Source organism: Alligator mississippiensis, chromosome 11, assembly GCF_030867095.1.
Source record: "Alligator mississippiensis isolate rAllMis1 chromosome 11, rAllMis1, whole genome shotgun sequence".
Classification (NCBI taxonomy): Eukaryota; Metazoa; Chordata; order Crocodylia; family Alligatoridae; genus Alligator; species Alligator mississippiensis.
In genome coordinates, this window is record NC_081834.1 from 51,415,824 (window position 1) to 51,443,375 (window position 27,552).

At 50.6% G+C, this 27,552-nt stretch overlaps 1 protein-coding gene and 5 non-coding genes across 6 annotated transcripts; 5 read left to right on the forward strand and 1 right to left on the reverse strand.

Annotated features, from left to right (window-relative positions):
• Positions 1-116: 116 nt before the first annotated feature.
• TRIM41 (tripartite motif containing 41) lies at positions 117-17,929 on the reverse strand. The gene is made up of 6 exons (XM_006270028.4): positions 16,432-17,929; positions 7,949-8,044; positions 5,546-5,776; positions 4,473-4,495; positions 2,369-2,496; positions 117-2,006 (listed from the first exon to the last, which is right to left on the reverse strand). Exons 1-6 carry the CDS (start codon positions 17,389-17,391, stop codon positions 1,489-1,491), a joined length of 1,956 nt encoding a protein of 651 aa, XP_006270090.4. The 5' UTR covers positions 17,392-17,929; the 3' UTR covers positions 117-1,488.
• A 698-nt stretch (positions 17,930-18,627) lies between these two features.
• On the forward strand, positions 18,628-18,700 carry TRNAK-CUU (transfer RNA lysine (anticodon CUU)). Its single transcript has one exon. It is a non-coding gene; the product is annotated as a tRNA-Lys (tRNA).
• An 888-nt stretch (positions 18,701-19,588) lies between these two features.
• TRNAV-CAC (transfer RNA valine (anticodon CAC)) lies at positions 19,589-19,661 on the forward strand. The gene has a single exon. It is a non-coding gene; the product is annotated as a tRNA-Val (tRNA).
• A 2,640-nt stretch (positions 19,662-22,301) lies between these two features.
• TRNAV-CAC (transfer RNA valine (anticodon CAC)) lies at positions 22,302-22,374 on the forward strand. The gene has a single exon. It is a non-coding gene; the product is annotated as a tRNA-Val (tRNA).
• A 431-nt stretch (positions 22,375-22,805) lies between these two features.
• Positions 22,806-22,878, forward strand: TRNAV-CAC (transfer RNA valine (anticodon CAC)). The gene has a single exon. It is a non-coding gene; the product is annotated as a tRNA-Val (tRNA).
• A 1,266-nt stretch (positions 22,879-24,144) lies between these two features.
• On the forward strand, positions 24,145-24,217 carry TRNAK-CUU (transfer RNA lysine (anticodon CUU)). Its single transcript has one exon. It is a non-coding gene; the product is annotated as a tRNA-Lys (tRNA).
• The last annotated feature ends 3,335 nt before the right edge of the window (positions 24,218-27,552 follow it).

Here is a 27,552-nt window from a genome sequence, read left to right on the forward strand (position 1 = left end):
ATCCAGCACCTCCTCCATCCTGTTCTGAACACTGTGAAACAAGCTGGTTGTTCCCAGAGCAACTAGCAACTTTTGCTTTTTAACCCTCCAGTCAAAGTGAATGACCAGGCAGAGACTGAACTGTACAATCCTTTTATTATTATTTTAACATTTCAAAAAACTAAATCTCCATTTAACTCTTGTTTTAGGCAAAAATATTTCAAACTAGCTCTGTAATGCCAATGGGGGAAAAAAAGAACACAGCAGGTGCAATTAGAGTCTCTCTAGGAGGGAGGGGGCTTGTTGGAAACTCAGCAGGGAGAGGGCAGCTGAGAAAGGGACAAAAAATAAATACCTACACCTCAGAGAGCTCTAAGCTGCATAGGAAAAGAGGAGATGGATTCCCACCACCGTGGCCTCAAAGTGACGCCCTGGATGGACAAGGTGAGTAACAGAAGCATGCCACAACGTTCCAGGCATCTCCAGTCACTTTGTGAATGGTTCTCTGATGACATCTATACTTGTAACAAAGAAGCCATCCCACCCCCCTCCCTCATCTCAGCCTGGCTGCTTCAAAAATTGATGAATTGATTAAAATGTCCAGGCTCTGCAATGGAAGGTAAAAACAAAGTGGACCAAGGAGGGATGTGACTGATGGTTCTGGTGTGGAGCTGGTGATCAAGTCTAGGGTGGTGGTGGTGGGACAGGAGGCTGTTCCGGAGAATTGGAAAAAGTAAAAAAAAGTACAGACACAGGGACAACAGGCATGGCTAGGAGAAGCAGCAGGCGCTGGGAGCCAGACACAGGAATGGCAGTGGGAAACAAAGTTTTTGTAGGTTTGGATACAAGCCCAAACACTAGTAGGGAACCAAGCAGGTTCAGGGGTAGGGAGCAGGCCCTGAGACAGGAATTTTTCAGAGCAACTGCAGGGCCACAAGTCCCACTGTAATTCATGGTGATTTATATGATCGATGCCCCCAGTTTATTCAAGTCACTATGGAAATGATAGGCAGAACAGAGCTCTCCATATGCTTTTAGGCCAAGGGGTCAAAGTATCTGCAGGAGCACAGTCCATCTTCTGGCAAGCTCTGCAAAGGCTATTGTTCAGCCACCTCCCACAATGCCCAAAGGAGCGATGGCTCTGCAGCAACACCATTATGAGGGGCAGGATGGCATAGGCAATTTGAGGCTCATGTGTATGACGGGCAGAGGCAGTGGGGCCAGAGCAGCATGTTCAGGAACGTTATGCACAGTGCTGTGGACGGCAGGCTGCCGGCGAAATGGTCTGTCTGCTGCCCACAGAACAGACCCCACCTCACCCCTGCACGCTCTGAACAGAGACAGCAACACACGGACTCCGCAGGCTTTGGAATGTCGGGCTGGCTGAGGTGCCCACCCCGAGGCCTCTGTGCAGTGCCAGATCTCCCAGGGAGTAGCCAGGGGGGAGCAGGGGAGGGAGACCCAGCATGGGAGAAGGCCTAAGGTGGGAGGGGAAGGACAGGCGAGGGATCAAGTGCAGATCTTGATGCGGGTGCCCTTGGCCAGGATGCGGAAGAAGGGAAAGATGCGTTCACGGAAGGTGGCGTTGAAGGTGTGGATGTGGGCCATGCTCTCAGCATTGTAGAAGCACAGCTGGCCCCGCTCGTAGTCCAGGTAGACACCGAAGCGCCGAGGCTTCTCCCCTGGGGACAGGGCTGTCTGCTCTGTGGCTGTCAGTGCCTGGTACTTCTTGCCATTCGTGCCTACGCACCAGATCTCCCGCTTCTGGTGGGGGCCACTGGCCTTCTCCTTGCGCCGGGCCGTCTCCCGGGCTGCCCCCACTGCCCAGCCCCGGCGGCCCCCTACCTCCACCTCCCAGTAGTGGCGTCCCGTGGTGAAGCCCTGCGAGCCGAGGACGCAGTAATCGGAGTCAAAGCGCTTGGGGTTGTCCGGCAGGTCTTGGCGCCGCTCACCTAACTTGACACTTCGGCGGTCCAGGGACAAGCTGAGGTGCGGGTGGGCTGTATCTGGGTCAAGGGTCACATCAGCTGCAGGATGGGAGTGACACACATGCAGGCTAAGTGAGGTTGGGGGGGGACAGAATGGCTCAACAACCCCTGCTTCACCATTGACTTAGCCTGGTCACCTCACTGCTCCAGCCTCTGTTCCCCCCCTTTGCTCTTTTTCTGACTAACCTATTTAGAGGTGTCATGTCCTGGAGCCCTGGGTAGTCTCTCCAGGGGTGTCTGTGCAGCACCCACCACAGTCAGGCCCAGATCTCAGCTGGAGCAGGGGCTGGTCTTTCACTGGGTGTTTGGGCAATGTCCAGCAGCACATTAGGGTCCTGATCTCTCTAGACACTGATAATCCCAATATGCAATAGGGAGGAATGAAGCAGCTGGGATTTTACCTTGAGGGACTTTACTGAAAACCTTCTCCATCTTTCTCATGACCACATCCTGCAAGAAGTAATTGCGGTATTTCTTCCCCACATCAACTGGCACCATCTCAGGCTCCTGAAACTTGACGCTCTCACACCTGGCAAGAGAAATGCTTATACAGCATCAAGTCATGGCTGCACATGACGTGCAGCACAGCCTAGCAAATAAGGCACCCAACCAGGACTTGGGAGACCTCAGGTCTCTCTCCAGCTCTGCCTCTGCCTCTCCAGGAGATCACAGGTAAGTTCTTTCACAGCTGTATTGTGATTTCCTTTCCCAATCCTCAATCTTCCTCTCTACCTAGAAGGAAACTTTGTTATGGTCAAGATTCTCCCTTAAGAGCAAGGGGTTCCTCCAGGGTCATGTGTACTCTCCTTTTCACAGATGAGCCTATGAACTTCACTTCATCTATCTCCTGGATACAAAAAATCATGAACTAAATACAGATTTATGATGCATTATAACCTGCCTGACATCTGACTCCCCAGGTACCCCTCCACTATTTACCTACTACATTTATCCCCCTTCTCCCTGCCCCTCACCTTGTGTCTCACCCACTGATTCCTCAATTTTCATTTTCACTGACTCCTTTTCTTGCATGCATACCAGCCTCTGGCTTCTTTACTATTCATTCCATCCAGGAAGAGCACACATCAACTGCAGATGCTTCTTCAGCCTGATGAAGGGTTTTTAAACCCAAAAGCTTGCTAAGAAAATGGTTTCCAACTATAAAAGATATCAGATTCAACCAAAAGAACCTTGTCTGCCAAAAGAATGGAGGACACTCAGAACCCCTGTCACCTGCTTATGCATGTCTACACCTCCATGTATCTCTCTTCAATGGTCTAAAAATCAAATGACCTGGTAGGTGCCCACTGATACCTTCCAACAAAAATGACACCCTTATTTCATTTTTGCCCATCCTCCCAACAGCATTTCGTAGGCTGGCACCTGAAGCGCTTTGCTCTCAGGCAGTGTCCACTTTCCTAAGTTTTGTCCCCAGAGCTGTGTTGGTGAAGGGCAAGAAGAACACTGGCAAACCTGTTTGATGCAGCTCTACTAGCAGAAAATGGCTTCTGTTGGCAGAGTTATGTCTGCACCAAGAGGTTGGGGGAGGGGGACACTCTGCAGCTATGCTAGCAGTCCACTGTTGTAGACAAAACCTCAGGAGTCTACAAAGAACTCTTGGCATGGGAGAGAGACAGTAACAGCATGCCCTACAGGGATGAGAGGAGGGATGGAGAGACCCCCTGAAATGGGAAAGATTGGGGGAGGGGAGACTTAGTACAGATGCCAGGAAATATGGGCAAAAAAGGTGGCTGGGAAAGTAACAGGGAACAGCAGATGGCACAGAGGTGCAAGTTTACTTTACAGCAAATATAAAAAGTGTGCAACTTGTTAGTCATGACAACGTCCCAGAAATATAATGTGGCATTCATTAACATAGAATAAAGGGCGCTTGGCAAAGGGAAAAAGATGGGTAAAGTGCCCTCTACTTGCCCAACACTACAGCTATTTGTGCACCCACATTACCACACACCTTAGCACGTGCCAGGAAAGCCCCAGGGCGCTTCCCTTAGTGCAACAGCAAGGAGAGAGAGCCCTTGGAGGACACCACACTCAAGATAGGCCTGGAGGGCAAGGTACTGTGGGATGGGCTGCTGCAAGGAGCAGGAAGGGTGGGACCCGCCCAACTGGTTTTGCAAACACAGCTGGAGGATCCTGGCCTCACCCAGCAAGGCAAGGCTGTTAGGCCTTTTCTGTGTATGTCTGTCTTCAGACCTCAGCAGTATACTGTTTACTACTGTGGTTGCCACCATGTCAGGGGATACAAAACACTAAAAGGTGACCAGGCCACTGTCCATAAGTCTGTAGTCAAGGACAGGGGTTCCCACCAATAACCCCTTTTTATTTTCAAAAGAAACAAAAAAAAAAACAAAACCAAACCAAACCAACCAACCAAACAAACAAACATCAACAGTTTGTTAACTCTTTACAACCTAAATTAGAATTTTTAAACCAATTCTTCTTACAACATTGACAAAACTAGCATAGGAGTGAAGTATAACTCACCTGATGAAGGTGCCTTTGATATCCTAAGAAAGGGAAGAAGAAAGAGATTAACATAGGACTGAGACAAACAAGCTGTAATCCAAGGCACAAAATCTGCTTAGCAGCTACAAACAGGCAAGATGCTCAGGCAGGCTGCTGCCTTCCTGCAGGAGAATGGTTCTGCTGCAGCAATCAGGACTAATCAGGTACTTGAAGTGAGAGACAGACTTAAGAGGAATTAGCTGGGGAACAAGGACAAAAAGAGCTCCCACTGATTTTTAATAGTTCTCAGTCATGCTATGGGATTTCTCCCCACTAGGATCTTACTGTAATCTTAACAATATCCAAGACCCAGAGGTTTTTCCAGAAGTCTATGGATCTAGAATGGAGTTTTAAGACTTTTGGATTTGAATTCCCAGCTCAGCCACATATTATGCGACTGTAGTCAAGTCCCTTACTCTCCCTCCAGTCCTGTAAAATGAGACAATCCTTCTCTCCCCTCTTAAGAGTCTCCCTCAAAGGTCCCAGCTTTTGCTATTTATTTGGGCAACATCCGGCATAAAGAGGAATCTCCTCCTCTGACTTCAGGTCAGGCGTGTTGGCTGTCAGAACACAAATCCAAAAACCAATGGAGTAGCACCCAACAGTTCTGCAGTAGCTACAGAACGGTGACAGACAGACTGAGTGTTTAAGCACAGGTCAAACTCCATGCTAGGTCAAAACAGTTGCTGGGGTTGGGAGGGTAGGGCTGCAGGTCTGAGTCATGGCCCCTCAGCAGGGCAGGGGATTGGGGTTTGGATGCAGAAGTGAGGGTGATCAAAAACAGTAGGATTTCAAGCACTGGCAGGGCCCAGCCCAGCCAAAAGGTAAAAGGTATTTTTTTTAGCAAGTGGGGCAGAGATTCAGCCTTGCAAGAAGTTGGCAAAAGGATGAGCTGCTTGAGGACTTAGCACCATTAGCTCAGAAGCAGCTCTGGGAGGTCAGGGAGGTGATTGGGAGGGGTGTATCTGGTCTGCATGGCACTGGAGGAAAGGACTGCCCACTGTGGGGGGGATGCAAGAACCAGGCCTAGCTCAGAGAGGGAAGCATCCCACCTTCAGGAGCTGCAGCCCATCCTGCTTGCTCTTGTCCTCGGCCTCGGCGATGAGGCGGCCCAGGGCTGCACTCTGTTCCTCCAGCTGACTGACATGGCTGCTCTGGCGGGCCAGCAGCCCCTCATAGCGCTCCTCCAGCTGATGCAGCAATAGCACCTGCTCCCCAATAAGGAACTGATGCAGAAGCTCGAAGTCTGACTCAAACTCCTTGATTTCCAGCTTCATCTTGTTCTGAAAGGGGACAGGAACAAAGGGTCAGAGGCTGGAAGGACACAGCTGGGCACCTCCTCTACCCACCCCAGATAGCTCAAGCTATTAGGTACCCCAAGCACAATCCCACACAGGTCTCTTGACCTCTCACTGCACCTGCAGGAGACCACTGAAATAGTCCCTGTAGAGCAAGCCAGCCAGGCCAGCTCCAGCACTACAAAGCTTTATTGCACTGTTGTGCACCAGGTAGTTGTGGCCCATTAAACCGGTTGAGCAGGTGAGAGCAAAGTTCATTTGGGGCAAAGGGCACAGGGTAAGGTTAAATGGTCTGAATTTGAGCCCACAAAAGGCTCCCCAAATTAAATCTATATCAGGTTCATGCTGGCTCTGGGGCTGGAAGAAAGCAAGAAATTTTATGTAAAACACAGGTCTGACTACCAGATCAAAGAGCACTTATGTAAAGACACATGGCTCCACTGCTTTTAGTAGCAGTACAGATAAAATTCAGCAGCCTGGAGCATGGAGTACATACAGCCAGTGAGGTCCCAGGTCCAATTCATCTGGTTTATTTTTACATGCATCCAAGGAAGAAGCCTTAAAGCAACCAAATAATTTTGATTCTGCCTGGCTTTAAAAGGTGCCATCTCTCAGGAACCCTTTGTTCAAATCCGGGTAGATAAAAAATAAACAATTTAAAAAAAATTAATTATTTTTTTTTTATATTTAACCATATTTTTAATTTTTTAAGATACTTTAAAAAAAAAACCTATAGAAAGATAGTTTTAATTTAAGGTAAGTTATAGTTAAAGATATCATCATGGAATAGGGATTATAACTTCTAATTATATACTATTTGAGACAATATATTCATGTAACCTTTTTAGAAAAGGTTTTTATGAATAGGTCACAACAGGCCATGGACTATATTAGAGGCCCAATCTTTCAGGGTTCCCAGAGGCTCCTCCTACAGATTAGTAAAGATTAAAGAAAACCACTCTACCCAATGGGACTCAGTGCTCAGTCTAGAAGATCCCATTAAGCATCTCCATGATGCTTAGTTTCCATTCTCAAACTGTGGGTTTGTCTCTCCAGAGATAACATCCTTGTTAACAGTAGTATATGGAGACAAGAGAGAACAGAGCTGATTACCTACTCATCAGCCCTACTGTGTCTGCAAGTTTGTGAACACAAAGTCAAACCCATACCACTCTCTAAAAATGCAGTTTCAAGAAGTTAAATAAATACTAGAGGATTGTTGAGGGTGGAGTAGATCTGGGCAAGGAGGAAGAGTCTGGAAGTAAATGCAAGGAGGGAGGGGCAGTAGAAACAAAAGAAAAACATTTTGAGCAGACTATTCCAGAAGTCTTGAGGGATAAGTTTCTGAGTATAGCCTCTCCATTGATTTGAGATCTAGCGAGGGAATCATATACTAGAAGGGAAAACCTATTGCGGTAGCACGCTTGCCAGGCCACAAGAGATACCCTATTTGAGAATATTTTAATGAAGGTTATATCAAACAACAAGAATGAACCTTTTGTAGAAAAAAAAAAAAAAGATTAAATTGTGGCTTCCTGACCAGTGATTTAAATAACATTTTAAATCAAATCCACACTGGTTCAAATGACCCCAGGTTTGGTCTGCTATCACTAAAGAGCACCCCCATGAACAACAGCAAATTTCAAGACAACCAAAGTGATATTTTGCAGCACTTAGGAAGGTTACCTGTTGAACACATGTCAACATCACTATCAGAGCTGCCCCTCTACTCCACTGCAGCTTGCGTGACACACACCTGGGCTAGGATGTCATCTTGGGGTATAAAAAAAAAATAAATCCAGACCAAACCTCCCAACTGTGAAGACATGCTGGCATCTACCTGAGCCTGCAAGAGTCTGAAACAATGACTCAAAGAAGGGAAAACTCCCTTGGTCCCCTATCCACCAAAGAGAATTTCAGAGCTGACACCCAAATGCCATCCCTTCAGTGTCCAAGACAGCTATTACAGTCCTAGTTTGTTTAGTTGATGGAATAGGAAGGGGATTGTGGAAACAAAGTCCCCAGGAAGGTGAGAACTGGCAGAAGAAACTGAGAAGACTCATTAATGGGTTGGGCAGAACCTCTTACCTTCCGTTTTCTACCAAAAAGCAAGGCGAAAAGCCCTGACTATTGCAACCGTGGAAGTTTGACACCTACCTTCAGCTCAGTGATCTTCTCCTCTTCACTGGATTTCTGTTTCAGAACTGCATCTAGCTTCTTTTTCAGAGGCTCCAGGTGGCTCTGCAGTTTGGTCTACCAAGAAAAAACAATAAATCTTCTCTCCTCCCCTCTGACCAGCTCATCACTAAGTCTGCCTATTCAAAGCATATTTTCCTTTTAATCTAGCTGGGAAGCAGCAGACCTCAGTTTCCAAAGCCAGAAGAGGCAGTTGGATCATCCAGTCTGTGGGCATGTCTACACGTGCATTAACTCTGGAGTAAATTTAATGCACATTAAGTTGAAATAGACAGGTGTCTACACTCACAGGTGGCTTGGGACTAGATTTAGTCCTAAATCAGAGCAGCCTGCCATATGCCCCTGTGGCCATGCGGGGAGTTTCAGCCTCCGGCCACATGGCTGCCAGCACTTGGCAGCCATGCTGAGGCAAGAGGCAGCTGTCAGCACATGATGGCCATCTTAAGGGCTCACCCCCACCCTCACAGCCCTGCCCAGACGCCGCATGCCCAGCCCAGGGCCAGCACACAGCAGCTCCCTCCCTGCCTACCCGCGCTACCCCTGGCCCTGGCAAGCAGAGGCCTGTGCTGCTGCTGGCCCCACTGTATGCCTCGCCCTGCACCCCCCCCCCTCCCCCCATCTCCCCCAAGCCGCAGAGCAGCCATGCACCTGCCAGCCAGGCCCAGGGCACCAGCTGTGGGAGGCTCTGGCCAACCCCTGCCTCCTGCACTCCCCGCTCCGGCCCACCTGCCCACACCCCCTGCCCAACACCAGCACCACTCCAGGATACACACGTAGGTGAAACAGTACAAACTTTATTAACAGAACAAAAACACCTCATCCCTCCCCTGTCAACAAGCATGGCCCCCTTCCCTCCCACACAGACACACAGTGCCCCTCCACCACCCACCAACAATAAAAAACTCATTTGTCAAACTTCAAACTCAGTTCAAGTCCACCTCAGAGGGGCTCAGGGGTGGGGGCTGCCCAGGTCAGAGAACCCGGCAGCACGTAGCCAGCACCCCAACCACAGGAAGTGCTACTGCAGGTCGGGGGCAGAGCTTGGGGATGACTGCGGCCAGCAAGCACTGCACCAACTCCTCGAGGGTGTTGCTGGGGGCCTGCTGCTGGGTGGTAGGCAGGACCCAGGGGCCCTGCAGGGTTGGGGCTGGGGGCCAGGTGCTAGGGGGCATAGGCGCAGCCTCTGCTGGGCAGCCCTAGGCAGCAAGCTACTGCTCCAGCAGTGGCACATGCTACTGATCCAGGGCCACCAGCTCAGCCCCGTGCTCTGTGTATGCCTGGAGCTGTGCTGCCTCTTGGGCAAGGGTCCCTGGCTACTATCCCTGCTAGTCCACCACCCAACCCTCCATGGCCTCCACCAGCAGCAGGCAGGTCCAGTCCAGGATGTGGTGATGGCATCGCCAGTGCCTCCAAGTGGCTCTAGTGGTGGGTGGCAGCAATCCACTGTCGGCAGTCCTGTGGGTCCCTGCGGCCTCTTCCCCATGTCCATTTGTTGGCCCTGCAGAGGCAAGAAACAGAAGGCTTTTGTGAGAGTTCACAATATTTGAGAGAGAAGGTTCTCTGCTCGTGGGGTCCTGCACTGCCTGGCCTCAGATCAGAGGGCACTAGTGCGTGAGCAGCCTGGGACCATGGTAATCTGGCCAGGCCCAGGTAGGTGCCTGCCTGCCTCCCCTGCCCCCATCCCAAGGCAGGCCTGGCCAGGCTGCTGGCAGCACCTGCTGCCACGGCCCCAGCCCTCGCCAAACCCCTCCATACCCGCAGGCCCACTGCTGTGCTGTGCTGCCTCCCAGTCTCTGGTGCCCAGGCTCGGGGCATGCACGGCTCCCAGACAATGAGGGTGAGGGGCTAGCCACACCCCCGGCCCTTACCGCAGGGAGCCTCTCCAAGGAGGCACCCTGGGGCCAGCACCCTGTTGCACTGCCACTGTGCCCCAAGCATGCCCCTGCTGCACATGCCACAGAAAGTGTGCAATGAGCTGTTTGTGCAAGTGAAGGGGTGCCCCAGCCACTACGCCCTGCTGATGATGATCCTGCTGGGGGCCCAAACACACCTGAACTCCTGTTTCAGGACTAGGAGCTATGACGGCACAGAGGGCAAGCACGGCCTGCCCCATGACTTCTGCCACCACCTCGAGGGCTACCTACTGCAGCGCTACATGTCCCTTTCCCTGGCCGCCGAGGAGATTGCTGCTAGGATCAATGTGTTCCTCGGTGCATGAGAGGCCCATGCTGGCCCAGACGCAGGGACATGGCCTGGTCAATAAGGTTCTGACCTATGTCCCACCTCCCTGTGTGCTGTAGGGGGAACCCGGGGGCAGGTGAGTGGGATCAGCAAGGTAAGGAGGGGGGGCAGGGCCCACCCTCCAGTGCAGGACTTACCATGGGTCCAAGGCTGGCGGTTCGCTGCAGGGCTCCCCATGCCAGGTGGGATCTGGCTCTACCCGGTGTCTGTGGCCTGCGGTGGCCCCAGGGAGGAACTGGTGCTGCTGGCAGCTGGTAGTGGTGTGACTGGCCGCTCCTCATGGACGGCTGTGGGGTGGGGCTGAGGCAGTCACTGGCGAGGGCTTCCTGGGCTGCCAGTGGGCACAGCAGCGAGGGAGGAGTGCAGGGCAGGGTACTGGAGGCTCAAGATCTCCTCCCCTGGTGACTAGTCACCAGAGGTATCAGGGTGGGATGTGGACGTGGCCCCCCAGGGCGCCAAAATGCAGGGTCCTGAGGGCCTCCACTGGACTTGCGATTGAGGCCGGTCACAACCACCCACTGGACCCGCAGGGCCTTGGCGCTGCAGCGCTGACCAGGAGTTGCCCTGCGTCCACATCCCAGCTGCTAGGACTTTGTAAATGTGGGTGTTACGGCGCCTGCTCTGGATGAACTGCCTCTAGACATCGTCCCCAACCCAGACTGCCACAAAAGCATGCAGCTCCTCCTAGGTCCAGTTTGCGTCCCTGGGGCTGCGGATGGGTGGGCGCACGTGGGCAGGGCCAGGGCTGGACATGGGGAAGGTGGTGGACATCACCCCCATACCAGTGGACTGGGCCCCTGCGCAGCTGACCCTGTGTGATCAGCCCTGGAGGGCTGGCAGCAGCACCCCCAACAAGGGCACAGCCAGGGAGTCGCAGCTGCGCAGGCAAGATGCTTCACCATGGTCCTGCAAAGAGAGAGAGGCAGGGAGTGAGCAGCAGGAGGCAACAGGTGCTGGCCCTGGTGGGATCGTAGAGCTGGGCAAAGGGTGTTGCAAAGGGCTGCAGTTTGCTACACTCATCTGGGGCTAGGCAGCAGCTCTGAAATGGGACAGACCCCCAGTGAACACAGCCTGTGGGCTGTCCAGGAAGGCACATGGGGTCTGCTGTGATCCAGCAGTGAGCACAGGGCTCCTGTAGTATATGCTCCACAGAACAAAATGGCCACACACTTTCATACCCTGCGTCTAGGGGCTGCCAGAGCACAGCCCAGCCCAGCAACAAGGAGAGGGAGCAGGGGCTGGGCTCCAGCTGGCTGCCTAGTGACTGGACAGATCCAGCTGAGAAGCTCCTGTGATACTGCACATTAACGCGTCTGCACGTACATTACTGCACATTAACCCGGGTGTAAAATCTGTTATCTGTATCATACAGGTATCAAATTTACACCCACATTGCCACAATGAGCCATTTTTAATGTGCACGAAATCCACACCTGTAGATGCATGCCCATGATACGTATTAATTGTACTTAGCTGATTCTAAGGATTCATTTCAAATGATTTCTCTTTAAGACCAGACTTATTTTGGGAATCCCTTGTCCAACCAATCCCAGTTTAGTCCACTGATCCTACCCTGAACTCCCACGGAGCACAGCGAATGCCAAGACAATCTGAGCAAGCATACAATTTTAGAGGCCTTAGAATAAATAGCTGGTGACTGGACTGGAAGCAAGTCTTAGACTTAATCCTAACAGAACTGTGTGTTCTAACCAGGCACTCTACTACACGTGGGCTATAGCTGCTCAAAGTCAACAGTTCCCAAAGCACCCTTCATGGCCCTGTAATCTAACAGAGTGGGCACCAAATTCAAAACCCTCAGTGCTCAATTCAAAGCTCCAGCATAGACTCTCTGAATGCCTCTACATATGTCACTTGAACCTTCTGGGCCTCTAGTCTCCAGTAGGACTTTTATCCTATCCACTGCCACTTCAGTCATGTTTCTACCTGGGATGGGCATGAAAATCTTTTGGTAGATCCATTGCAATTCGTAAGCTCTCTAGAACTGCCCATTACATGCATGCATAAGGGTCTCCAATCACTACAGCAATACAAATAGAAGTAAAGCATCAAAAACATCAAACCTGAGTTTTAAGGGCATTTATACACATACTTTTTCATCCTGTGACATGCCAGAGATCCACTGCTTCAGAGCTCTAAACGTGAGCTGACGCACTCCGTGTAGTTGTATTAGCGGTGAAATGCACATCAGCGCAGAAAATGACAACAGTGAGCTTTTGAACTAAAGCACCTCCAATGTATTTTAGTTCAAAAGCACACTGCTGTCATTTTCTGAGTACTGACACGCATTTCGCTGCTTATACAACTGTAAGTGTTGCGTGCCGGGCTCTTTTCAAAGCACCCGGCGCTGCAGTGCTTACATGTGTAAAAATGCCCTAAAAGGATTCAAGGCAGGATAATATCTCAGGAGAGTAAAATGGGGCTGCAGTTTTCATAACCTTTTGGGGACAGTAGCTCTTTCACACAGAAAATGTAGTATTAAATCATTATGCCAAGCTACCAAGAGTTAACAGTTATACATGTTACTCAACAATAAAAACAATTCCAGACTGTGTGTACAACTTCCTTTTTTTTCCAGGAGTCTCTGAATCTCTGTACTTCATTGGTTCTTAATACTTCCAGCAAGTCATTACTTTTGTTACAGTAGCACCCAGAGATCTCAGATCAGAGCCACATTGCGTTCAGAGCTGCAGTTATAAGTAGAGAAGAATTTTTTGGGGTGGTATCTTTTGTGGGACAGACTATATTCCAACCATACAGTTGGCCCAATAAAAGGTATCACACACAAAAATCCTTGTCTCTTACATATTCCCTGGACCATCACAACTATAATATCACTCTAATACTACTAGTTATACATAGCAAGAGACTGCCTGCCTCAGTGTTTGCAGAATAATAGTTAAGACACAATTCCTTCTTGCTTCAAATATAAATGTGGGAAATCGAGGCTTAATGAGTGGCTTAAGTGAATCCATGGCAGAGCTGGGAATGGGGCACTGACCTGCCAAGGTCTAGTCAACAGCCTTCACTATGAAACCATCTTCCCTCAGCTTGAATATTTCAGGAGGATTTGGTTGATTTAGTAACCTGGAGGCTTTCACCATAAACAAGGATAAAGGGAAAATGAACACAGGGCCCATATCCCCAAAAGCGCAGATCTATACACCAGGATGAGCCCCTTTTTTCACCAAGTATAGGAATTCAAATACATCTGCGTCAGAGGAATTTACTGCCTGACACACAGAGGGAGGACACGAATTCTGAGTTTGAGGCTACAAGGGAACACAATGTCACCAAGTCAGACCTCCTAGGTGATGCCAGCCAAAGAACTTCACTTTATTATGGGCCATGTTTAGAAAGCCTATTTTTGACCCTACCCATGTAACACCTTTCTCCACAAGGCAGGAGGGGGGGAGGGGAGGGCGGGTTGGGGAAAGGGGGAAGGAACATAACTGCCTAAAAATGGCACGTTTCTGAATAGCTGTGCATCAAAACCCCCAAGGTAAATGCAATCATATTGGTAAAATAGCACTGTTACTGGTACAGCTCGATTCATGTGTGCAGGGAATTTTGCTCGGAAGGGCACAAAACAGCTATGTCAATATAAAGGCCTCCAAACTAGAAATATTCTGCCAATATACTACAGCAGTATTTCTAACCTGGTAAAATGTTCTTAGCATAGGTCCTCATGTCTGTAATGTGCTTGCAGGACTGGGGCTTAAATTATATGTATATCAGTCTGAGAGAATAATTTTATGCATATGCATAAAATAATTGTATTTATTTATACATATACATAAATCACTTGGATGGATTCACACCTGGGATTGCTGATAAGCACCCCGTATGGTGTTTCTTTGTAAAGATGTCATCCACTTCAAGCCTAGTCTCTTTAAAAAAAGCAAGTTAGAAGCCACCTTAGAAGCTTGACCTGGCCAAAGTGTCCCAGCCTCTACCTCCCCTGTGCAAAATGGAGTGTATTTTCTACCTAGGAGGACTTGGACAATCTTTGAATTCTCCTCAGCCTGATGAAGGGTATATGTGCCTGAAAGTTTGCAAAGAAACAAATTTTTTTGCTACTATTTAGTTGATCTAATAAAAGATATCACCTCTGAGCCAAGCGTTTTGTGTATTTGTTAAACTTATCTAGTTCTAAAGTAACACTTCCCACCTTATATTGATTGTGTCTGTCTTTCTTGTTGCTGTGCAAAAAGCCCACATAAAAGGGGAAGCTTTACCGCTGGAAAACAGTGAAACTGACCATGCAAAATTCTCCTGCACAGAAAATCTGAGCAAAGAAACAAAACGTGTCCCTCCCCAGACCCCAAACCCCTTTCACCTACAGGAATCTTCTACCCGAATCCTATTAATGCTTACACACACTTTACTGCTGAAACTTCCTTAGCCTGAAGAAGGGTTTTTGAAACTGAAAGCTTGCTTAATAATTATTTTCCAACTATTTGGGTTGGTCTAATAAAAGATATCAGATTCACCCAAGGAACCTTGCCTGCCTACACACATTTTACTCACTTATCTAAAGCCATTGAACGCAATGGGGCTGCTCTCCCTGCAGACCACAGTCTGCTGATTCAGGGCGTTAGCTGTAATTTTGCAGAAGTACTCGTTTGCCTCTCTCCGCACAGTTCCCTTCCCCCACTCTCCTGCTTCCCTTATCTTTTGAATCCAAATCACTCTATTTGATAGCTTGCTTTTTATATGGCTTTTCTGGGAAAATGTTAGACTAATTAAATCAGAGATGCATGCATCTCTACCCTGCATTCTTCCTGGCTTCAAAGTAACACTAAGTAATCTCTTGCAGAAATAGTACGGCTACAAATTTCAGTCATGGACTAGGGCCCTCACTGTGCTTGCCATTACAGATAAAGAACAGAGACATGGTCCCTACCCCAAAGAGCTACTAACTAAGAGTAAGAGACAACAGGTGAACAGTCCAGTGTGGTGCTAGCTGATGCAAGACATCCAGGCAATTTTTTAAGTTCACAGTATCTCTTTAAAAATAAAAATGTCTCTTTTTTTTCCCTATTTTTTTAAAACACTTTTGGGTACTGTGTAGATAATAAACATCTCACTAAACCTGTTAGCAGAACCAATGTGCTGATTAACTGCACAATCTCATGGATAGAGTTCACAGTCTCCCCTCCAGACCCCCACTGCTGCTGTCCTCCCCGTGCAACTTACTCTTTCACCAGCTCAGGCCCAATTTTGGATGCTTATCTCCCCAGGAGGATCTTTCACAACATTGATTCCTGAGAAATCCCCATACACAACACCCTTGTAAAAGATGCAAACTACATACATAATCAAAGGCTCTGATCTTAGAAGTGTTTAGCAGGGGGGGTCATGATGGCATCACTGGAAATTAATAAAGCAAGTAAGAAATTAGATTTAGTACAAACAGGAGTCAATTAGAGGACTCTTAGGCCTGGGTTATGGAGGGGTCAATCTAGTGATGGCAATGGTCCCCTCTGGCCTAGTAGTCTGTGAATCTAAGCGCACACCTGCAGGAGTTACAAGCCCTTAGCCTCTAACCCAGAGGTGGGCAAAATGCGGCCCAGGGTCCAGATGCAGCCCGCCAAACCATTTTATCTGGCCCCCAGGGCCCCTGAAAAATTTAGAAAATTCGTATTTATCTGCCCCTGGCTGCCTATCATGCAGCCCTCGATGGCTTGCCAAAACTCAGTAAGCAGCCCTCCATCCGAAATAATTGCCTGCCCCTGCTCTAACCCATGCCAACGGGCACCAATTCAGCCAGACTCTGCCAACCTTTGTTCATCTTTACCAAAACACTCAGTGGGATTAACCTCGCTGCTCTACAAAGCAACCCAATTCACACCACACAGCCCCGGGGCATCGGTGCTACCTGGCAAAGCCAACGTAACCATGTAAACTCCTACCCCAAACCAGCACCTGAATGAACTAAACGCATCTCCTACCTGCAAAACCACCCCCATAAATCCAACCCCTTAATCAACTTCACAAAGCAACCCAACGCTCCCAAATCCAGTTTCCCCACAAGCCAGTTGACCAACAGCCCTTACCAACCACCCAGTCAAGCCAAGCACACCCCCCTCCACGACCGCTGCTGGTCACCCACCCGTCTCCTGCGCCCCAACCCCGACAGCACAACGGGACCTCTCCGGATGGCCCCCACAACCTCCTCGTACCTTGTAATCCTGCACCACCTCCTCCAGGGGGACGACGCTGTGGTGCTTGTGGCTCCGCGACTCCCTGCACACCACGCAGATGGCCTGCTCATCCACCTCGCAGAAGAGCTTGAGGGGCTCCTGGTGCTTCTCGCACAGGGCCCGTCCCTCCAGTCCCCCGGGCGCCACGGCCGCCGCTCCCCCGGGCCCCCGGGGGGCCGGCACCACGAGCCGCTGGGGGTGCGGGTGCATCTGCCGGATGATCTGCACCATGTTGGCCAGCTGCAGGTTGGGCCGGAAACTCCTCTGGGGGAAGGTCTTGCGGCACTGGGGGCACGTGAAGGCCTGGGGGCGTCGAGGCCTGGGCAGCAGCAGGGGTCCAGGCGGTGGTGGAGGTGGGGGTGGCTGCTCTTCTTCCTCCTCCTCCTCCTCCTCTTCCTCCACCTCCACCTCCAGGTCTTCCTCCTCCATCACGTCCTCATCGTAGTCGTCGTCTCCGAAGAACAGCTCGGCACCCACGTCCTCCTCCCACATGTCGTCCTCGCCCGCGTCTTCCCACAGGTCGGCGTCCTCATCTTCCTCGCTCCACATGTCGTCTTCCTCTTCTTCCTCCTCCTCCTCCTCCTGGTCCAGCTCGTCCTCGTCCAGCTCATCCTCCTCGTCCAGCTCGTCGTCCTCCAGCTCCTCGCCCATGCCTACGTCGCCCGCGGGCGCCGCCGCCGCCCCGTCCGCGTAGGCCGCCTCCCCGCCAGCCTGGCCCGGCCCGGCCCCGTCAGCGTCCCCGTCTCCATCGCCATCGCCCCCCCAGAGCTGCGCGATGCAGACGCGGCAGAAGTTGTGTCCGCAGCCGATGGACACCGGGTCGGTGAAGTAGTCGAGGCAGATGGCGCACACGGCCTCCTCCTGCAGCGAGTCCACCGCGCTCAGCCGCCCGCCCGGGCCGGCCCCCGCCCCCGCCCCGTCCGCCACCGTCGCCGCCATCGCCGCGGACCCCCGAGCGCCGGAGCCCGGGCCCGCTCGGCGCCGGCCGGGGACACTCTAGCCCGACACCCGCCGCTCTCTGTGGTGCTACGTCATGTGACCGGAAGTGCCTCGATCTCCGCCCCCGCTGGTGGTTGTGTTTTAACGCCCCCCGGGACTATCTAGGCCCCGTCTCTCTATGGTTTTCAGGCCGCCCGTTGCGCTGTCTCGCCAGGGCGACACAGCGGGCGGCGACTTTCTAGCTTCGCGTTGCCGGGCTCGATAGTCTCCCCGGAACTGTTGGGCGGAAGCGCCGGGTTGCCATGGGAACGGCGGCACTCTGCTCTCACACACAGGCGGCTCTATGGTTCTCACTCCCGGAAGTCGGGAAGAGCCTCTGCCGCGGGTCCGATCCCTTCCCCGGAAAAGCGCGACCAGCTGACCCCAGTCTCTATGGGGGCAACACCGGAAATGGAGCTAGGGCATGCGGGGACGATCTGCGCTCAGCCCTGCTGCCTCTCTATGGTCACAACCACCCCACCTCCCCCGCTCAGCAACTCTGGGAAGCAACGATCCCTTCCCAGAAGTGCCGCCGACGCTCTGTCCCCTACTCTCGATCATTTCCGCTAGGAGGCGAGGGCGCTCTAGCCGCCTCTCAGTGCCTGGGAGGTCGGGGGCGGGCACCCGAAGGGGCGGGATCGAGTGGGGGATTCTTTACCAGAGGGGCGGGGCCTGCGCAAAGGGGCGGGGCTCCAAAGCGCGAACCTTGCTTCGGTGAATGAAGGGGCGGGGCCAGCACAGGGGGGCGGGGCTGAGAGGGGCAGCTCTGCGGTGGGGGCGGAAAAGGCAGCGGCAGCGGCCACGGCAGAAGCAGAGCCTGCTCCGGCTGCAGTCCTTCTTCTTCTTCTTCCTCTTCGTCCAGACGCGACATGTCTGAGGCATAGTCTTTCCTCTTGATTTATTCCGAGCAAAGGGACATGCGAGGAGATGATAGCAACATCATTCAAACGATGATTAAATCACAGACCGAGCCCTGACATATCGGCATCGAGCTTCTATCGGCCAAAAAAATCCCCCAGCTCCTGTTGCCCGTGACTCGCGCGGGGAGTGGTCATCCCAGGTTCCCTGTGCGGTGTTTCACTCCGGAAGCGACACCCAAAAACTTTCCTGCGGTCAATTTCTCCGGGATTAATAGCCCATCGATTTGGAAACAAGTAGCAGTTCTTCAGCAGTGTTTTACGAGCTCAGCGCACACCAGCCCGGCTAGCTCAGTCGGTAGAGCATGAGACTCTTAATCTCAGGGTCGTGGGTTCGAGCCCCACGTTGGGCGAGTGCCTTTTTTGGGGTTTTTTTTTTAAGTTTAAAACATTTCTTCCTTTCTGTTCAGGATGTCGTATGAATTTCTGCCCCTGCAGCAACTGCAAGCTGGGTTGGTTTGAGTTCTGGAAGAAATCGTAAGGAGAGATTGTGGAGAAGGCACTTCCTACACAGAGCGATTCATAAAACCAAATTAAATTCCCATTTTATTCTTTTTCCTCCCTCAGCTAGGATAGCCAAACAGCCCAATGGCCAGTCATCTTTTGCTGCCTCCAGAATGAGGTGCACTCAGAAAGATTTCTTCGGAGACATTACAAATCCCTGGTGGAGGATCTGAGTGATAATGCACAGCTCTGTCACCAAGTTAGTATAATGTCTCATGCCCAGCAAGATGGGAAAAAGGAGACGTGTCCAGCTGACAAACCGCATTCCCTTTTGCAGACAAGGGTCTTTAGGTAAAGGTGATATTTTTTGATTTCCCACCTCTGAAAGTACTGCTTATTTCACTCAACCGCAACCTTTACCAAACAGGTGATCTGATCCAGAAGGATCTTGAGGGTGGGATAGGGTGCAAGGTTTTTTGGCTTTATGCTGAAAGTAATTGAATATCAGTTTTCAAACCCAGGTGGTTTGGGGCTGTATTTTGAGGTTGTTTGGGGGGGGGGGGGGGTTGTTTTGTTTTTCTTTTTGCCTTGTACTTATTTCTTCTTTTCCAGTGAATTTGCATTAAGGTATCTGGAACCCTACCTGGGGTGGGGGGTCACAAGACCTGGCTGTCCAAAGGACAAGCTATATCCCCAGGTGTGGCAGGATATCCAGGCTGTCAAAAGGACACGCCACATCCAGATGCGGACCCGATGGATCAGGCTGTGGCCACTTCGATGAGAAGCTCACGCAGCTGGTTTCTGTAGTGTAGTGGTTATCACGTTCGCCTCACACGCGAAAGGTCCCCGGTTCGAAACCGGGCAGAAACAAAGTGCTTCCTTTAAACTCTTGGATGATGTCTTATTCTTGGAGATGCTGCGTTGAATGTGTCATAGGGGAACGGATGCAGACTGAGAATCCAGGTGAAGAGGATCTCACTCTCAATATCCACATTATGTTAAAAGGAGACATTGATCTTTTTTCTCTTGTCTGTGTGTTCTTCCCTTCCTCTAAAGCAGTAGTAGCTGGCTACTTATTTGTACATGTGTGTGAGGGAGACAAGGGTTAGGAAGTGATGGCACTAGTCACAGGACATACAAACTGCACCTCTGACTCACTGCCACATACTTTCTCCCCACCCATGGCCACCCCCCACATCGGGTGGGGAAAGATCCTGCTTTTTTATCTTCCCTTTCACTGCAGAGTTGGGCCTGATCCTCTTCCCAAGATCAGCTGAGCATGTTCCCGTCAAACTAATTCCCTACTACTGCAGTGGGAACGCGTTGATGACCCCCTTGCTTGACCTGCTCTTTACCTGGGGGCACATTGTAGGCGCTCACCGTGGAGCATTTATGGCTGTGGCCTCTGAGAGGTCTCACAGCTTGTACTTGCAGCGTCCCTGGGCAAGTGGCTGTGTCAAACACAGTGGATTAGGTGGGGTGGCTGCAGAGGCCCCTTCCAGGCTTGTTATTTCAAATCTGCCCTCTGCAGATCCTTTCCCAGCTGTGTCTGGGTTTTGATGACTGTTGCTACCTGTTTTATATCATTCAGTGTCCAGGTTTTTACACTCAAGGAAAGATCTGTAAAAGCTGGAAAACATCAGTATCTGCTCCTGCACAGTGCCCAGTGTAGGCCATTTGTCTGGGTTCTGAGGAGATTTTCTTCACATCGCCGGTGTCCCAAGTAGGTGTGTAACTAAGCCACATGGATCCTAAGGCAAGCCCCCATCTGGTAGGCTTTGTGTCCTCAATCGGCTACTCTGCTACTCTTCGAAGTAGCATTTAAACAGAAGCCTTTGCTTTTACTCCTTGAAGAACTTCAGGTGTATCCAGGTCTCTGACATACCATACCTCTACTGTCAGAGGCTGTAGCTAGTTTCTGTAGAGTAGTGGTTGTCGCGTTCGGTTCAAAACTGGACAGAAACAAAGCCAAATCTTTAAGCTCCTGGCTAGTGGGTTGAGCATGGTTTTGGGGGATTCAAGATTCAAGATCTCAAAGTCAGCCTCTATGTATACAGTGCATTTTGCCTGGCTGTTGACTTTTGCTTGTGGGGTTTTTTGTTTTTTGTTTTTTTTGTCTGTCCCTTACTATAAAGCACTGGACACTGAGTACAGACTGGGAGCCCTACTCCCCGTACTTAAGCACAAGTGCAAATGTGGCTCACACCTTCATGACAAAAACCACTGCCATGCTTGAAGTCAGAAAGGTCTCCTTCCCCACCCCTGTCAAATGGGCAAGGACCCTGTGTTTTTCTCCTTCCTTTTTTCCCTGCAGAATTGGATCTGATCCTTCTGCTAAGATCATCTGACCATGTTACCATCCACCAAATTCCCTAGGGTGTAGTAGCAAAGCAGTGAGGACCCCTTTGCCTCCCCTGCTCTTTACCTATGGCACCTTGTAGGAGCTTTTCACAGCACATTTATGGCTATGGCTTTGGAGAGATCCCAATGTGCTTGTGACCTCTCTGGTCAAGCCTCAAACAGTGAATTGTGCTAGGTGGCTGGGAAGGCTCCTTCCAGGCTTGTCCCAAACCTAGTCTTACCATGGACTTTCCCAGCTTCCCTGGCCTTTGACCCCTCTACTATTGTTGCTAGTTATTCAGTTCTCAGGTCCTTACACCTGAGGAGAGAGAAGTAAAAGCAGGAAAGCATCGGTACATGCTTGTACAGTGCCCAGTATACACCATTTGTCTGGACTCTGTGATTTTTTCCCTGTGTCCCAGGTTCTTGTGTAATGAAACTGTGGATTCTAAGGCATGCGTGACCCAATCCTTGTGGCAGCGCAGCCCCAGCCCCTTCCCCAAGGTCTGTGTGCCAAGCAGAATGTCTTGAAGTGCCATGCTGTGGCACCTGTGCCAGGGGTTCATAGATTCATAGACGTTAGGGGCTGGAAGGGACCTCATGAGATCATCGAGTCCAGCCCCCTATCATAGGCAGGAAGTCTGTTGCAGTCAAATGACCCCCGCAAGATAAGCATCCAAACACCATATGAATGAGTCCAGAGGAGGTGCTTGCACCACCTCTTGTTGGGGAATCTGTTCCAGACCGTGGACACTCAGATCGTAAAGAAGTTTGTCTTTATGTCCTGTCTAAATCGGCTTTCCAGGAGTTTGTGACCATTAGACCTTTTTATTCCTTGGAGAGCTCTGGTGAACAACTGTTCTCCCAGATCCTAGTGCACTTCTCTTACAGTCTGCCATCCTGAGCCTTCTCTTTTGCAGGCTGAAAAGTCCCATTTCCCTCAGCCTCTCCTTGTAAGGTTTGCTCTCTTGGTCTTTGATCATGTGGGTGGCTCTCCTCTGGACTCTAGTAGGGTTGGCTACCCCTGGTGTAGTCTCTGCAATGTTAAGCTGGGGCGTTTGTTTTTACTTCTTCAATAGCTTCAGGCTTGCTCAATTCTCGTGATTGCAGTGACATTTTTTTGCCACCGTCAGAGGCTGTGGTCACTCCACTGAGCATCCAGGGCAGCTGGTTTCTGTAGTGTAGTGGTTATCACGTTCGCCTCACACGCGAAAGGTCCCCGGTTCGAAACCGGGCAGAAACAAGGCTTTTTTCATTTTAGGGTCTTGGCTGCTATGTTATGATGGGAAAAGAAAAGCCTCTTCTTGCACTAGTGACTTGAGTGCATCACAGGGGGGATTCAAGATTTGGGATCCTCCTGAGAGGGGAATCAACCTCTATGTCCAGAGTGAGTGCTGTCCTGCTATTCACTTTTGTTCCTCCCTTGCTGTGAAGCAGTGAATTTGGCTACAGATGGGGTATGGGACACACACACACCACCATATACATACATCCCTCAATACTTACAAACTGCAGATCTGGATTGCACCCCCATGCTCAAAACCATTGCCATGCTTCTGCTTTTCTTGTTTAAAAAAACTTCAGCCCTAGTGTGTTCCTATTCCTACCAACCACTTCCTTTTTTTTTTAACTTGCCAAGGCTGTAGACACTTCTACGAAGGGTGCGATCAGCTGGTTTCTGTAGTGTAGTGGTTATCACGTTCGCCTCACACGCGAAAGGTCCCCGGTTCGAAACCGGGCAGAAACAGGCCAGTTCCTTTTTCTTTTTTTGTTCTTATTTTTATTTTTTCTTTTCTTCTTTTATTTATCTATTTATTGTACAACACTAAATACTATTAATTAGTTCATACTTCTATTTTAGGACCCAGATGGCTAAAGCCTTACTGCCTTGCCACTTCTCCATTTCCTGCCCAAAGCTTCTTTGCTGGGAGTTTAGCAGCTCGTCAAGCCGAGGGTGGGGTCTAAACGAAACCAATCATCAGGCAGATTTATTTATTTTTTTTAAATAAAGTCATTTCAAACTCGCAGGGTATGATTTCGCATGGGTCTTAAAGCCATAAAGCGAATAAAGCTGCTCTTAGACAGCGATCTACTGATTTCATAGGCCTGCAGTGTGCCAGATTTAGTCGGGGAAAGGGTTTCCTCCTCCTTGCTCAGAGGAAGCAAGGTCTCTCCCCACTGGGGGTCCAGCCCTCTCCCTGGGCTCAGGGGGTGCTGCAGCAAGACAGGCTTTCGGATCTATGCCTCCAGCCAGCTCTTTGCATAAGGAATGATTGAAGTCCTCCCAGCACAGACTTTTCCATTCTTTCTCCCCTCCCCCGATCCAGATCCATGAGGTCCTACCCTGGGCTCTACCTATTTGCATTTTAATGTTCCCTACTTTGGGATATACACCAGGCTCCTGAGCCATTCCTTCCACCCACGGGCTTTGGGGCCAGGGATGTCCTTTGCAATCAGCTCCACACACGTGCGAGCACTTGCACTCGCATGGGAGTGTGAAACAAGCTCCCCCCCCCCCCCTTCCCATTGCTCCCCGGATCACTGCACTTCTGGATTTTTACCGTGCACCTGCTTCTTTTGCTGCTTGGATTTACCTTGATTTCTTGGCTGCTTGTCAGACACCCCAGAGGCAAACTGCATCTGGAAGCAGCTGGATGAGGTCCCCCTGGGACTCTTCCCCAGGAGAGGGGCCCTGAAAGATAGTCCCTCCATCCGATCGGCTGCATGATGATCAGGGATCCTGGTTTTCTCTAATAAAAAAAAAAAATCCCCAATTTTCGGGTTAAAAAATTAACCCCAAACCCACCTTCTTCCGTGATCAAAAAAAAAAAAATTGGGTTTTTTTTTAAATCGGAGAAAAACTAGGATTTCCACTGAAACACGTAGACTCCAGTTGATATATAGACTCCAGCTTACAACAAACTATACTGTACATGCAAAAGCAGTTATTCTCATTCATGTATACACCCTGCCTGCTCTGCTACTGATTAACTCTCCGAGTGCTCCACCAGCAGCCCGGCTAGCTCAGTCGGTAGAGCATGAGACTCTTAATCTCAGGGTCGTGGGTTCGAGCCCCACGTTGGGCGCATGCGATTTCTTTTCCTATGGCTGGATGAATTATATAAAGTTTTTTAACTGTATAGTTTTTTCCCCGATTGACTTATTGATTATATATATTTAGCAAATTATTATTTTTGTTGTTTTTTGTTTACATTTATAGCTGTGTCCCAGCTGCCTGGAGGGGAAGGGAGACAAGGAATTCCCTCCTGGGTTTCTCATTCAAGTGCCAGGACAGGGTGGCTGCTTGGAAGGATTAAGTAAAGCCCTTTCTGTGACCCCACTTCGCTTGCTTTTCTCTATCGCTTTATGTCCTCATAAAGCTTTTGAATTTATAGCTTTTTTCCAATTGATTGACAGATTGATTTACATATATTGAGCAAATGATCCTGTTTTTTGAATTTATAGCTGTGTCCCTGATGCCTGGAGGGGAAGGGAGACAGAGGAGGAATTCCCTCCTGGGTTTCCAGCAACAGAGAAAGTGTCAGGACGTGGATGGATCTGGGTGGCTGCTTGCAGTGGTGACACATAGGGGTTGTACGGTGGTGCACATGCACCCCCTGAGAGCACTGGTGCACCCCCTAACAGGCCATGCTCCCCACTTAGGTGACGGTCGGGCTGGCCCGAGAGCGGGAGCGCCAGATGGAGTGCCACAGCTGCTTCCTGGTCAGCGCAATCGGCCCCTGATCGCTGACTGGTTGCTGGGGGGGACACGTGCCCCCGCCCCCGACTAAGGTGGCACCAGTCACCCATGGCTGCTTGTAAGGACCAACTGACCCTGTTTTTCTCTATCATTTGTCCCAGCTGCCTCATTCCCCATGGCTGCCTGCCCCATCCCCCTTACTCTGCACACCATCCCCTTCTCGGCTATTGCAGAAGCAAGGGGAGGACTCAAGCACCTCCTCTATTTCACAGAGTGCATTTCAGGCTCAGGGGGCCCATCTACACATTCATTAATGCACCTTAGATATTGCACATTTTGCTTATTAGTTCCTTAATAAAGCACTAACTAAATGTACACTACCTAAAGTTACTGTGCAGTAGCGCTGGCTCGCTGTTATTTAGTGACTAGAAGATTGCTCCTTCTCTCCTTCTGAGTCTATGCCATGGTAGAACAAGGAATTCAAGATTCATTTCACCAAAGACAAAGAGGGAGCCTGGTTCTGCAGCCTCATGTTTAGGACATTTCCCTGGGCGGAAGAAAAGCTGGGTTCTGGTCATTGCTCAACATCGCTTATTGCTTTACCAGTGACTAGGGGTACACCGATAGAGATTTTTGGGGCCGATACTGATAGCCAATTTTTAAGGAGGCATAGTGGCCAATACTGATCCAATTTCCAATACAGCTGCATGCAGCCCAGTAAGTCTATTGTGGTCGAAGGGGAGGGAGGAAGGAAGGTGTGTGTGGGGCTGGGGGGGCAGATCAAGGCCCCTGCAGTGAAGGAGGGAGTGGGGTAGGGGCTGGGGCAGGTGCTGCCCAGCCGGGGTGGACCAGAGAATGAGACAGAGCCACAGCCCATCTGGAGGGCGCGGGGAGGGGAGAGGTGGGTCCCACTGCTGCACACACCCTGGGAGGGCATGGGGCACAGGTGTGGTGGGGCACAGGCAGAGCAAGCTGTAGCTGCAGGTGCACTTTAGGGCCGGGGCTGCACAGGGCTTTTCCCAGGATGGGTGGGGGGGCAGTGAGTTGGGATGGGGCTGTGCTCAGGTCAGGTGGTGGCAGCACTGGGAGGGGTGCTATGGCAAAATTTGGGGTGGCTGCAGTCCTCCCCATAGCCCCTTCCCAGCACTGCTGCCTCCTGCTCTGAGTGCAGCCCCGGCTCAACCCCCACCCCAATCACATGCCAGGAAGAGTTCAGCGCAGCTCTGGCCCACAGCTGTAGCCGACCCTACCTGCACCCCACACAGATCTGGACGCATATGCACCCCCTGTACCTTCCCAGGGTGCACACAGTGGTGGGAGCCGCCCCCCACCCCACCCTCCTGGACGAGCCACGGCTCCGTCCTGCACCCCTCCCTGCCCTGGCTGGACAGCACCTGCCCCAGCCCCTGCCCAATTCCCTCCCTCACCATGGGGGGCGTTGATCTGCCCCCCCCCATGACCCTTGCCACCCCCCTCTCCACTTCCACAACAGACTTACCAGCTGCACACAGCTCTCCAAGCTGCCGAGCTGTGCTCCTCGCAGCCTGCATGCTGCACTGTGGCTGTGTGCATGCACAGCCATTTATCAGCCAAGTTATCGGCCACATCAGGCTGATTTCCGATAGTCAATTTTCTTTATATCAGTGTTGATCTGATATTGGACCCATGTATTGGTGCACCTCTACCCAGTGGCGATGTGTAGAGGGTGCATGTGCACCCCCTGAGAGTGCTGGTTCACCCCCTGGCAGCAGCGTTGTCCAGTTAGGCAATGGGCAGGCAGGGCAGGAGAGAGCACTGGTACCCTCTCCCCACCCCCTACCGAGAGCACCGGCCAGGCCGTGAGGGTGCCAATAGAAGCAATCCCCACAGTCCCCCTAAGGCTGATCACACTGACTGGCCGGCAGGGGGGTTCCCCCCCGTGGCCAATTGCACCAGCCCAGAAGTGCCAGCTGGCACATGCCCCCCCTGACTCAGCAGGCACCTGTCGCCCATGCCTCTACCAGTGACTATTTCAGATACATTAATTTTTCCAGCAGTGAAACCTAATGCAGCTGGGCTCTTTGTTTGCTATTAGTGGCTAGACCAAACCAAGTGGTTTGTGTTGCTGCACTATTTTCCAACTTCTCCTAGTCTCTTTATTCATGTTGCTGTGATCTTCTTTGGCACGAGTGGGTGGGGAACAGAGCTCATTGCATGTTTATACCCATTTCCTTACAGAGCACTCTGCTTGGTGCTGTCTACAACACTGGACAGCTGATAAGGTACTTGTTTTCTTTCAGGCTAAGAAGTGAGGCATTACCATGGACAAGATAATCTGGTGCTGAGTCACTATGTAGCTCGAAATTAAAAGAATAACATCTGGCAAGGAGGCAAACCACTGGCACAAAATAAAACGCATCAATCCCCTTTCTCTGCCTAATCCAGAAGGTTTAAAAAGAACATCTGTGTATCTTTCTACTACATTTTAAGTGCCTACAAAACAGAAATACAGTGCTGAACTTCACCAGGCACTGGTGAATAATTAATGATGTCAGACATTCATAGAAATCCAAGATGGCATCTCATGCAGCTCTCCCATCTCCTTCTAGTGGGTAGGAAACCATACTGAAGTTGAAGTCCACTATACTTTTGAACTAATAGAGATGGTCTCCTCAAAAAATGTATTATGACACTTAAAGAGAGCTTTAATCAAGAATTAAGCAACTGTTAGAATCTGGTCAA

Bases quoted from the DNA above. Each gene is read 5' to 3' on its own strand.
- TRIM41 (XM_006270028.4), bottom strand. From the start codon at position 17,391: ATGGCGGCGACGGTGGCGGACGGGGCGGGGGCGGGGGCCGGCCCGGGC. The intron at 5,777-7,948 runs GTAGGTGTCAAA...GTCCCCTTTCAG, and splicing joins AGAAGATCACTGAGCTGAAG to AACAAGATGAAGCTGGAAAT. The intron at 4,496-5,545 runs GTGGGATGCTTC...TCCCTTTCTTAG, and splicing joins ATGGGCTGCAGCTCCTGAAG to GATATCAAAGGCACCTTCAT.